Source organism: Festucalex cinctus, chromosome 12, assembly GCF_051991245.1.
Source record: "Festucalex cinctus isolate MCC-2025b chromosome 12, RoL_Fcin_1.0, whole genome shotgun sequence".
NCBI classification, from domain to species: domain Eukaryota; kingdom Metazoa; phylum Chordata; class Actinopteri; order Syngnathiformes; family Syngnathidae; genus Festucalex; species Festucalex cinctus.
Window position 1 is genome coordinate 19,520,575 of NC_135422.1, and position 13,052 is coordinate 19,533,626.

The following is a 13,052-nucleotide window of genomic DNA, read 5'->3' on the forward strand; positions in this document are numbered from 1 at the left end:
CCCGGATGACCGAGCTTCTCACCCTATCTCTAAGGGAGAGCCCGAACACCCTGCAGAGGAAACTCATTTCGGCCGCTTGTATCCGTGAACTCGTTCTTTCGGTCACGACCCAAAGCTCGTGACCATAGGTGAGGGTCGGAACGTAGATCGACCGGTAAATCGAGAGCTTCGCCTTTTGGCTCAGCTCTTTCGTCACCACGACGGACCGATACAGCGTCCGCATCAGTGCAGACGCTGCACCAATCCACCTGTCGATCTCCCGCTCCATCCTGCCCTCACTCGTGAACAAGACCCCAAGATACTTGAACTCCTCCACTTGGGGCAGGATCTCATCCCCGACCCGGAGAGGACACGCCACCCTTTTCCGACTGAGGACCATGGTCTCGGATTTGGAGGTGCTGATCCTCATCCCAACCGCTTCACACTCGGCTGCGAACCGCTCCAGTGAGAGTTGGAGATCACGGCTTGATGAAGCCAACAGCACCACATCATCTGCAAAGAGCAGAGATGCAATGCTGAGGCCACCAAACTGGAACCCCTCAACGCCTCGGCTGCGCCGACAAATTCTGTCCATAAAAATTATGAACAGAATCGGTGACAAAGGGTAACCTTGGCGGAGTCCAACCCTCACTGGAAACGAATCCGACTTACTGCCGGCAATGCGGACCAGACTCTGGAAATGGTCGTACAGGGACCGAACAGCAAATTTGAAATATAAAGCTCGTAGGCTCTTATCCTGCATTCGAGGACGGTTGGAAGTCGGATAGATCTGAGGTTTTTTTTTCCCAGTTCCGACCTGAAAGCGTTCGAGGCAAAAGTAAACAACCAAAATGGCAGATAGTGGTAAATTGTTTTTTATTTTGGTTCTTAAAACTCATTTTTGACCTCCAACAAACTTACCTTCTTGTAATTTTGCTTCATTTAGTTTTTATCTTACTTCATAAGCATTCCATATAAGGATGTAACGATATCCAAACATTACGAAACGATATCACGATATTAAGGTCACGATACGATAAATATCACGATATTGTGGGAAGGTTGGTGATACAAAAGAGGTCACAATATTGTAAAAAAAAAAAAAATATTGTACTTTTGTACATTACAGCAATTAAAAATATCAAAATATGATCAATATTATATATAAAAAAAATATATATAAATATATTGAATCAGGGTTCTTGCAGGAATCACTCAGTGAAATTTTAGACCTTTTTTAGACCATTATGAGAAAAATTTTAGATCAACTTCACGACCGACCGAATAACCCTATAAAAATAAAAAATAAAAAAAAAAGTGTGTGTGTGTGTGTGGGGGGCGGGTGGAGTCACATATTTGATTCTCAAAACCATGTCAACTTATATTGGTTTCAAACATGTCGAAGTGCACCAAAGCATACAACATATACAATACAACAAACAATATTGACAATGACCAACCTGAGATGAACTTCAATTCTCAAAACAATGTACATAACAATCACATACATACATAGATACAACCTATAGAACCATATATCTGAGGTCATCCCCTTTAGCACTGATCTCAGCTTCAAGGGCCTTCACTTGAGCAACATTTTCTTTGTGGGTTCTTCTCAGGCATTAGACTTTGAAATCAGGTGAGCCATCTTCGAGCCAGTTCTTGTTGAACTGGCATTTAGCCATTTTGTTACAAATTGACTGTCCACACTTTCCGTTCTGACTAACTAAAAATAATTGTCCACACTCGCCGTTCAGACAAGCGAACTGCAATATCTTGGCGGAAAGTCGGGAACGTAAACTTGAAATGTACGGTACCCGGTAGTGGACAGAGTACTGAGCCACCTAATTAACAATGCTACATTCAGACAAATAGCGAAGGGGCTTTGTAAGCCTGTGATCAGATCACTCTTGGATTAGTGAATGTTACTTTCAATGAGTTTCTTGCCTGGTTAAATAAAGGAAATGAAAAAAAACAAATGTTTCAATTAGCTTTACTCGCTCGCGGTTCATTGCCAGAGCTGTACATTGTGTTCACACCTCTGGACGTGGCCGCTTCACTGACATTCGCACACTGGAGATAGGGGCTTTTCTTTGCTTCACTTATCGCAGCCTACTTACATTATGGCAAAAGTCCTCTTAGAAAAAAAAAGTTTCAGCATCACAATTAACTAGCCACCCCTGTGCTAATGATGCTTTGGCTAATATCAATAGTGATGTCTTCTGTTGTGGTACACAGTTCAACAAATGTAACAAAAACAATAAAGTGAATACATACCAAACTAGGTCTGCCAAGTTTGTCGTTCACCACCCTGCCCATTGGTTTGTTTTTGTCTCGGTAGTGTTAGCTTGACAATTTGAGCTCGGGATGTCCGCAGACAGCAACAATGATAATTCCTCCCCCTCCTGTTGTCGTATCTTGCGGTAAAACAAGCCGCGGAGCGTCACATCTCACCAAACATCTCATTTGCACCGCCCCACGAACCTTCGGGCCCGCCCGCCCGATCTACCCTGAACTACAATGCAAACACACCCACTCAAACGTCTCCTTCACTTTGAGTACACAAATAATAGAAACAATGCAACATACACATTTTTTGTTCTTTCTTTTTCTTTCTTTCTACAGAGCAGACACTTCTCGGAATGTAAGGAGCGGATGTAAGAATTTTAGACTTGGGTAAATTAAAATTTAGACCTAGGATAAAAATATGGCTGTTTTTTTTTTTAAGACATTTTAGGCCTAAACTTGATACGGTTTTTTTTGTCACACCCAAGATTAAGAATAGATACTCGAAATCTCATATGTTGGAGAGAGTGTGGAGAATTGAATGCAGATCATACACGTTTCTTGGAAATGTAAAAAAATACGACATTTTTGGGAAAAAATACACTATTTGGTACAGGAGATTCTGGGGTACAGAATCCTTTTCAATTGTACGACTCTATCTGAATGACTTTAATGAAGGAGTGATACAACATGAAGACAAATACTTGGTAAATATATTGCTTGTGGCAAGCAAAACAAGAAAATGGTACAAAGTGGACCCACCGAATGAAGACCAATGGAAGGCAATCGTGGAAGAAATCCATACAATGGAGATTATAACTTTCCCTATGAGATTGCAGGGTACTCAAGGAGATCAAAAGTGGAGGAAATGGAAAACATACAAGAACATAAATGGCGATGGACATGATCAATATGAGAAGTAGACAGTGAATTGTTTAGCAAAGTGGCTTCCCCTGTTAATGTTGAAGGTTTGTTTGTATTTTATATACAACAATGTTGTTTGTGTGTGTTCAAAAAGGAAATAAAAATTGAAGTGAAAAAAAAAAAGAATACATTTTAGGTCTAAAATTTAACTTTCTGAATTTTAGACTTTTTTAGGCTTTTTTTTTTTTAAGACCCCGCGGGAACCCTGATTTATATATATTAGCCAATAGCATGGATTTTAAACACAGAAGAGCCAAAACATGCCCTGTGAATATTGACCTGCACTAAAAAACTATAGCCACCAGAGGGGTGCTAGAACTGCACAAATGAAAATCAATGTGACTTTTTAAACAGATGTGCTGTTTTTAATATCGTGACATGACGACGACGATATATTGTGGCAGTTTTAATATCAATTCACAATATCACGATATTGCCGTTATCGTTACAGCCCTAATTCCACACAGTTTAGTAGTTTCACCGAATAATTTCATGCAGGCAGATACTGTCACGGACGTTGCCTTACCCAAAGTTATTTCGAATATTTATGAATGAAGAAAGCTATCTAGTTTTATACTTGAGTAAATTGTGTTTTACTGTCCACGGTCTGTGTTTCCGAACGGGTCTCCATTGTAGAGTGTAGGGGGCGGTGCCGTACAAACGTCCTGCTTTGAAGTCGGAAAAGTCCGACAGTTGTAATTATGTAATAAAAACATCATAAAGCATATCATTTATACGTGTATTTAAGGCAAGCCCTGCTTGGTCTCATACTCTGCTGCCACCTGATGGCCGTTTTTGTAATTACTACCTCTTTTTTTTGTCACCCATTCTCAGCAGTTGAGAGGCTGCATCAAAGCCTTCTAGCATTAAAAAAACAAAAAACAAAAATACAAAAACGGATAAATGCGTCTTTGGGACACAATACATTTAAAACAGAACATTTATACATTTTTGGAAACAAATTAGTTAATAATGTTTCATTTTTGTTTGCGATTATGCCGATTCTGTAATTGTGGGGTGTAACAATTGAAATTGTAATTGAATTTCGATTAATTGCACTGCCTTCATCGTAAGAGATCTCCAGTACTTGAAATCGGGATTTATGGCGACGATCATGATTGCAATTAAAAAATAAATAAATAACAACAATAAATCATTCAGCCCCACATCAAAACTTTTAACCAAGTGAGACTTGTGAATTTGCAAATTGTGTGCGAAAACTCCCTACCTGGACCACCCGCAATCCTCCTAAGGTCCGCCTCCTTCTTTCCTGCGGAGGCCTCAAGGTTTTTCTTCTGCTCCTCCTCCTCTTCTGCCTGACAACATCCTGTTGGGTTGGGAGTCCGCGTCAGGTTCGAGTCCCGGTCCCGAACCTCGACCACCGCCGGGTGGGACTTGGTCTCCGTACCGTCTGACTTCACGACGGTTCGGCTGAGAAGTAGAAACAGGAAGAAGAAAAAACAAAACAAAACAAAAAACAAAACAAAACGGCTGATCTCTTATACTCTGCTGCCACCGGCTGGATGTTTTTTTGCAATAATTAATCAGAAGGAAAAAAAAAACGTCGAGAAAACATGAGCAACGGAATCAGAACATCACGCTGACGACGTGAGACCCCAACGTGAGGTTTCCATCTGACGGTACCTGTGAGCCGAGTTCTGCGAGAGGAACCTGGACGACATGCTGAGGCTCTCGTTGGAGCTGTGAGCCGTTCTGCTGGCTCCCTCCGCCACGTCGGCCAGCGTGACAAAGTGTTTCTTGAGGAAGGCCTCCTGGTCCGGAGTCTGCGGGACCAGACCGGAGTCCTCGTCCTCGTCAAAGGAGTCGCCGTCGTCGCTCAGGTGGTCTGTGGGCTCCGTAGGCTCCGCGTCTGAAAAGAAATCAATGGACCAATCATGTGCATTCTAACTTTGATGCTAGGGGTGGGCTCAAATAATCGATACGGCAATATATCGTTGCGGGCCTCATTACAATACATGTATCGATACGCAGGCGCCAGAATCGATATTGCTCATTAACTTTAAATAGGCAGTTAACGTTACACACTTTTTGTTGATTAAAACTAGACGAATTAAGTTATGTTTCCTTGGACTAAAATAAAGAGTAAAATGTTGACAGTTTTTGTTGACTAAAACGAGACGAATAAAGTTATGTTTCCTTGGACTAAAATAAAGAGTAAAATGTTGACAGTATTTGTTGACTAAAACGAGACAAATAATTGTTTCCTTGGACTAAAATAAAGAGCAAAAATGTTGACGAATAAAGTTCTGTTTCCTTGGATTAAAATAAAGAGTAAAATGTTACATTTATAGTTGACGAAAAGGTAACTAAATTAAAACGGGATGAGGTTGACTAACTATGATGAAAACTAACAAGCGTAATTGAAACTGGACTAAAACGGAGACTACATTGAAAAACGGCGGACAAAATGAACACTAAAGTCACTGTCATGTCAATGTCGGGTCAATGTCAAAGGTTGACGACTCACTTTTGTCCGCCGCAGTTTCAGGACTGGAGGTTCTGGAGTTGAATCTGAGCGAGCAGCCGCTGTCCGGACTGGGTTTGTCCTCCTGTCCGCTTGCAGGACCGGCGTCCTTCACCTCAAAGTGGCTGCTTAGGCTCACGCTGTCCTCCCATTGGTCGGCAAACAGCACCGGCTGCGCCCGCTCCGCCATCTGATTGGACAGCAAGGCGAAGTCTGGCCTGGGATTGGCCAGCACCTCCGTGTGCTCTACCTGTTGGGACGGCGCTCAATTTTTGCTCAATTTTGCTAATTCCTGTGTAACAATAATGTATACGACAACATTCATAGTTAGCAAAATTACAACTCACAATATTTAATAACATAACTTTTTATAGTTACTTATAAAATATTACTTATAAATATAACATTTCCCCCCTTTATCGGCAATTCCAAAGACATCTTGTGATAATTTTCTGCCTTTATTCTTTTCTTTTTGGATATCTTTTGGTTAGTTTTTAAACATTTACTTTACTGCCTTTTCTTAGAGTAAATTTTACGACATTTTTGGCAATATTTTGGACATTTTATGGTAAATTTGGGTGATGATTTTTTTTTTTTTGGGGGGGGGGCATTTGATAGTTACTTTTTAAATGTTTTCTTTTCTGCTTTTTTTTTGTATCAATAAATGTTCTGCATTTTTATGGTAATTTTGTGCAAATCTTCTGGATTTTTTTCTTTTGGACATTTTATAGTTACTTTTGATCACTTTTCTTTTTTTTTTTATTCAATTCTCTGACATTTTTGGCAATTTTATGTACATTTTACGTCACATTTCGACATTTTTTGGTCATTTTTTAAATCTTTTTCATCAACCTTATGTCTCTAACAACTTAAAAAATTGGATTCTGTCATTTTTTGAATAATAATTTTTTTTTTTTTTAAAGAAATGTAAAATATTTTCTCTATACAATAAAAATATGTAAATTCTATTTTTTATTTTTTAAATCTACAGGGAGCCAAAAAAAAAAAAAAGTAGTTGTGCCACATCAAAGATGGACCTATGCGAAGTTCGTGGAATGTGGATGCACTCACCTGGAGACTGAGGCGACTTCCCAGCTGCTGACTAGCCCTGTGAAGCCCCGCCTCCGAGATGTCGTCAAGTGGGCGTGTCTTCACCCGGCAAACAAACAAAAAGATAAAGCCACATCGTGGCATTTTTGCGGGACGGGAGTTTGCAAAGTAAACATGCGACGCTTACCGACACGCCACCATTGGCGCGCACGTACGAGTCCAGCTGCCTCAGGTCCAACATGGACGTCACCACGGCAACGTCACCGCCGTCGCCACCGCACGAACTCCTGGCCCAGCGTCGGCGAGGCAGTCTGCCCTCTGGTGGTGCCTGAATACAAAAAAACAAAACAAAACAAAAAACATGCTAGCAAAGCGTGCTAACAACTTAATTCAATTCAATTTCCCCGCCCTCTCAAAATTGTACACACCCAAAGACCTGCTACTAATTGTGAAAATCCACCCAACAGATTTATAATTGCTTATTGATACCACAAGATGATGTCTAAAACATTACTTTTCTCTCAATGAAACTCCTTGGCGACGCCACAAGATGATTCTATTTTTGTCTTAAGCGAAACTTGACTTGAAAATAGTTACCTTGACAACCAAGAGGCCACAAGATGGCGACGAAGCCTTATTTTTGTCCAAGATAATCTTCTCAACTCATTACAACATAATTTCTTGGCACAGGGATGGCACAAAATGGCGCCAAAGCCCTATTTTTGTCCAAAACAAACCCCTCAACTGACTTTAAAATAGTTACCGTGGTGCCAAAAACAAAAAACTAAACAAAACAGAAAATGGCGACAAAGCACTATTTTTTTGTAAATGAAACATCTGAACTCACTTCACAAATAGTTTCTTGATGACAATATGCAATCAAATGGCGCTAAAGCACACTTTTTGTCTAAATGAAACTTCTCAACTCACGTCAACATATGTCCTTGCTACGTGAACGCCACAAGATGGCGGCAAAGTACTATTTTCGTCCAAATGAAACCCCTCGACTCACTTTAAAATATTTACCTTGCTAAAACAAGTAGGGATGCTCGATTACGGAAAAATAATAATTGTGATTATTTTTGGCAATAATTGAAATTACGATTATTTTTTGGTACAAAAAAGTTTAACCATTAAAAAAAAATATATATAAAAACAAATATATATATATAAATAAAAATAATAATAATAATAATAATAATATATATATATATATATATATTATTTATATACTGTTTTTGTCCAAAACAAACAACTCCACTCACTTCAAAATAGTTCCCATCATGCCAAGAAACCACAAGATGGCGACAGAGCACTTTTTTTTTTTTTTGTCTAAATCAAACTTCTCCAAGCATGATCACTGTCAAAACGAAACATCTCAACCCACTTAACGACTTCCTTGACGGCAATTTGCTCCAAAATGGCCGTCTGTAAAATCGAGTGACGCTGAAAAGAAAAGTGGACTCACCGCCTTGCCGTCGCGCGCCGCCCCCGCTGCGGGGAAAAAAAAAAAGAAAGAGCAACAAACGTGTCATTATGTTGTCAAGGATGCGTGACGACGTCACCATGGCAACACGTACCCGCCTCCTCCTGCTCCTCCTCTTCTTCCTCTTCCTTGTCGCTGTCGGACGACATGGCGACCACGCGGGGAGGCCCCGCCCGCCCGGGCTCCCCCGCCGCCCCCCGCCGCTGCGCAGGCTCACCGCCGCGGGAGGCGGGGCCTGTGCCAGGAAGCCTCAGGTCGGCCAGACGCTGACGCATCCGCAGGGTCAGCTCGGGACTCAGACGCCACACGAAGATGCAGCTGCGCACACACGCGCGGTTGGTTTGTGTGTGTGTGCGTGTGTGTGTGTGGGGGTGTGTGTGTGTGTGTGAGTGTGTTCTTGTACATAATACATAGTGAGGACCAAAATACGTCTTTATCCAACAGAATGAGGACATTTTTGTAAAGTGAGGACATTTTGACCGGTCCTCACTTTGCAAGACCTCTTTTTGAAGGTCAAGACTTGGTTTTAGAGTTTAGGTTTGAATTGGGTTATGGTTGGGGTTAGGGTAAGGGTTAGGTTTAGGCAATCATTTTTGATGTTTGCGGTTAGGGTAAGGCTCTAGGAATTGCATTATGTCAATGGATGTCCTCACAAAGATATATGTACAAGGATGTGTGTGTGTGTGTGTGTGTGTGGGTGTGTGTGTGTGCGTGCGTGCGTGCGTGTGACGGCCGTCAATCAAAGTCGTACCTGTCACCTGACACGCTGATGAGGCGCGTGCAGTCGTTGCTGAACTTCAGGCCGGTAACCACCTCTGACCGAGAAAAGTGGAAGAGTTAGTAGACGCACACACACACACACACGACCCCCCCCCCCCCCCCCCCCCCCCCCAAAAAAAAAAAAACTCACCTGAGTGTCCAAACATGGCCGCCACACACTCGCCAGAGTAGAAGTCAAAGATGTTGATGCTCTTGTCTGAACAGGAGGTGGCGATGTAGAGGCCCGACGGGTCGATCTGCACCTGAAGGACCCGACAAAGAGGAAGATGACGACCTCCCGTTTTCATGGTAACCAGGGTAGCCCCTCCCCCCCACACACACCTTGATGAGCGTTCCGTCTTCCCCCTGAGAGCCTTTGTAGATTTTCTTCTGCTTGCTGTTGCTGATGTTGAAGATCCTGCACATCATCATCATCATCATCATCATCATCATCAATCATCATTAGGGCCTGACCAATGTTTTTTTTTTTTAAGGCCGATAACGATGATTTAAAAAAAATATATAATGCATAAAATTAAACCCAATTTCCCCAATTCCTTTTCAATGGGAGCCACTTATACACAAACTTTTGCTATTAAGATTTTCTGCTTTGATTGACAAGTCCATATCCCCAAAAAAATACATGGTTATTGTATAGATTTATGTGTCAATAATAAAACCATTCTTACTTATAAAGCATGGAGTTTTTCTTTTATATATTTTTACCTTGTATTTTCAAAACCCTTGGATTTTTGCAAACTTCAATTGTGAGAAAAAGAAGTTAGTGTTATCTCATCTGTGGGTATGTGTTCCCACAACATTTGTGTGTGGATGTTCGTTATTTGAAGGAAAAACACTCCAGAAGTCGATGCTAACATTTGCTGACTTCCTGTTAGCATTTACTGACTTCCTGTTAGCGTTAGGCTAGGGATGTTTTAAAATCGAAGCATGCTTTGTATGTAAATATACAGTGATGTAATTCTTAACATAGTTTATTTGGGTTTTACAGTTAACTCCAAATGCGGTGTCATTAAACATCTTAATGGACGCTTAGGGATTAACAGAATAACCCAAATAGCATACGCTACACACTTGCTAGTTGCTAATGCTAAGTAGGCAGCAAAATGGTGCATTCAGGGATACTTTCACAGCGTCGGAAACTTCGGTTTTCTTCGGTAACGTGTACTTCTTCCAACTCCATGTAAATTATGGAATTTATTGTTGACAAATTTTCCTTTCTTCCTTTAAATTTTTATTTTATATTAACTTGGTTTTTTTCTGTTACACTTGTAATGTGTTTATGTTTATATGTTTAAAACCAATAAACCAAACGTTTTAAGGGGAAAATAATCGGCCATCTGGCCCAATTGGCCGATTGTTTTGGCCGATAATACTCATATAAGTCGGGCCCTAATCGTTGTCGTCATCATCATCATCATCATCATCATCATCATCATAATCGTCACATCATCAAAGTCACCTAATGCTGCGGTCCTGGCAGCCGATGGCGGCGTACTTCCCGGTGGGCTCCACGTCCATGTCATACAGCGTGCTCTTCCTCACCACGTGATGCGTACGCGCGAACGCCACGTCGCCGTCCGTCTGCGAGCGGGCGGCCGGGAAGGAAAACGAGGTCAAACAGGAAGTGACATCATCGCCGCTCGGAAGGCGTGTGACGCCACACCTGCTGGCCGGTGCGGAAGTAGACGCTCTTGTCGGCGCCGCAGCTGATCAGCCGCACTTTGCCCTCGTTGGCTGCGGGGAAGGAGGCGATGAGGTCGCGGCCCGGCCCGGCGCGGTTTGACGACGGGGTCGGAGGTCACTGACCTGCGAACCTGACGGCGGTGATGGAGGACGAGTGCTCGTCCAGCGTCTGGACCAGACGGTACTCGCACGCCGCATCCAGCACGTGGATCAGGCGATCGCGACTGGCCGTGGCCAGAAAACGCACACCTGAGAGAGACGCACGCGCAAAGCCAGGTGACTTCTTACATCACGTGAAAATGTGAACTTCGGACATCAAGACATATACACACAAATGACTAAAAGTGAAAATAAAAACAGTTCTAAAAAATATATAATTCGAAAATTAAATCCAAAAAATAAATATAAATTGGGAAAAAAAAACACAAAAAAAACAAAACAAAGAAATGCATTTAATTTATTTATTTAATCATTTATTTACTTATTTTGAATTTTGGCTGTCTTGGTCCATACTGCCGGTTGAAATGACTAAATAAATAAATAAATAAATAAATAAATAAATAAAAGTGAAAATAAAAACAGACACAAAACATGTAATTTGAAAATGAAATAAAATAAAAAAAAATAAAAAAAATAGAATATATACATATATATACCATATATACATATATATATATATATATATACATACATATATATATATATATATATATATATATATATATATATATACACATATATACATATATATTTATACATATATATATATATATTAGGGGTGTCACGATTCGCCAACTCCACGATTCGATTTAAATTTCGATTTTGGGGTCACGATTCGATTTTTTTTTCGATTTTTTTTTTTTTTTTTTTTTTTCGCTCCCCCACTTTATAACACAGAGGCATATGCTTCTGTAGGCTAAGGCTAGTCTATGATCATTGGTTCTATTCATTGTACAGTAAATCTTATTTCAAAAGATCGGCTACATATAGGTGATGCAATTTCCATATTATTTTTGTGTAAATTTATGTAATATATGATAATTGACATTAGGCAGGAATGATCAAATTCAAAGAATTTATTTACAATATAAAGTTAACCGTCTTGTTCTTACTGAAGTGTAAAATAAAAAATAAAAAAACAAAAACAAAAAGTCACAGTGGGTGCCTGCCATCTATTGACTGTTTTTGGTTACAACAGTGTGCTGTGCGTTCCTCTTAAAATAATGTGCAATGTGCAACAACAACAAAAAATATATTGTATCCAAAGTCATGGAACAAATACAGCCTGAACAAACTATATCCCAACATTTACAGTTGCTGGGCATACTGTAGCGTGGTTCAAGTACACTAATTAAATGTTTGAATCCAGCGTTTTCCAAGGCTGCAGGTCTGCTGCTATAAATAGACCTATGGATCTGGCGTTTCGCGCGAGCTGAAGTGTGTGGAAGTTTCACTGTAAATGAGGATGAAATAGTTGGTTGGACCGTTGTTTTCCCACTTCTAGTTGAATTTGATAAATCTAAATCTTTGTGATGCCTGCGTAAATGTCCCGTCATGTTTGTCGTGTTTCCCGTTGTTACGGCTGGCGGCTCGGGCCCGCCGCCGGCTCCGCTCCCCTAGTATGTATGTGTGTGTTTGTGTCGGCTGGTGCCCGTATAATGGTACTTCAGTTTGAATGCGCCAGCGCGACACTCTGATTGGAGGACTGTGCCAGCGCGACACTCCGATTGGACGACTGTGCCAGCGCGACACTCCGATTGGACGACTGTGCCAGCGCGACGCTATTGTGTATCCGTGTATTATACCCCTATTGGTTATTGTTGTTTCTCCTCCGTTCTGTCAGTTCTGTCAAATGCGGTTATTATTTGTTCACCTTCCACTTTCACTCCCTTGTCAAACCCCTGCCTGAAATTTCAATTAAAACTACTCAGATGTTAAAGTCGACCCGTGTTTATCTACTCTATATTTTCTGTTATTGTGTTACTTCCCTTCCCCTTGACGAGCCGGGCGTAACACCGTGGCCGAGTACAGTACGCGCACATAGCATATCTTGCAACTGTGGTCTTTTTATCGACAACGTGAACGTTGTCGACATAACTCACCGGGAACGCAAAATGTTTCCAAACTGGTGACGAGAGAAGCGGGAGCGGCTTGAAGCACCATTGCTGTGTCTGTCCGCGCTTGCCATCATGACTGCAGGAGAAGTCAGCTAACAAGTGCCGTTAGCTAGTAGCTGAATGGCTGCGTCTCATTTGCTTTCCTGGGAGGTGGCGGTGGCGGCGGTGGCGGCGGGCGCGGGGGGGGGGACATCGAATCGTGTGTCCTCTCTTCTATTTCGATGCTCGAAATCGTGACGTAATTTCGATCGATTTCGATAAA

At 41.4% G+C, this 13,052-nt stretch overlaps 1 protein-coding gene across 5 annotated transcripts in view; it reads right to left on the bottom strand.

Moving 5' to 3' along the window:
• The window catches only part of mapkbp1 (mitogen-activated protein kinase binding protein 1), a 37,514-nt gene that overhangs the window by 3,216 nt on the left and 21,246 nt on the right, over positions 1 to 13,052 (bottom strand). For all 5 annotated transcript variants that reach the window (XM_077538377.1, XM_077538376.1, XM_077538375.1 and 2 more), the window contains 13 exons: positions 10,797 to 10,922; positions 10,654 to 10,724; positions 10,450 to 10,571; positions 9,312 to 9,387; positions 9,121 to 9,232; positions 8,962 to 9,025; positions 8,305 to 8,528; positions 8,193 to 8,218; positions 6,912 to 7,052; positions 6,746 to 6,823; positions 5,678 to 5,924; positions 4,834 to 5,059; positions 4,418 to 4,620 (listed from right to left, as the gene is read on the bottom strand). In XM_077538377.1, coding sequence (XP_077394503.1) covers positions 4,418 to 4,620; positions 4,834 to 5,059; positions 5,678 to 5,924; positions 6,746 to 6,823; positions 6,912 to 7,052; positions 8,193 to 8,218; positions 8,305 to 8,528; positions 8,962 to 9,025; positions 9,121 to 9,232; positions 9,312 to 9,387; positions 10,450 to 10,571; positions 10,654 to 10,724; positions 10,797 to 10,922 — 1,716 coding nt within the window. The remainder of the gene's footprint in view (positions 1 to 4,417; positions 4,621 to 4,833; positions 5,060 to 5,677; positions 5,925 to 6,745; positions 6,824 to 6,911; positions 7,053 to 8,192; positions 8,219 to 8,304; positions 8,529 to 8,961; positions 9,026 to 9,120; positions 9,233 to 9,311; positions 9,388 to 10,449; positions 10,572 to 10,653; positions 10,725 to 10,796; positions 10,923 to 13,052) is intronic.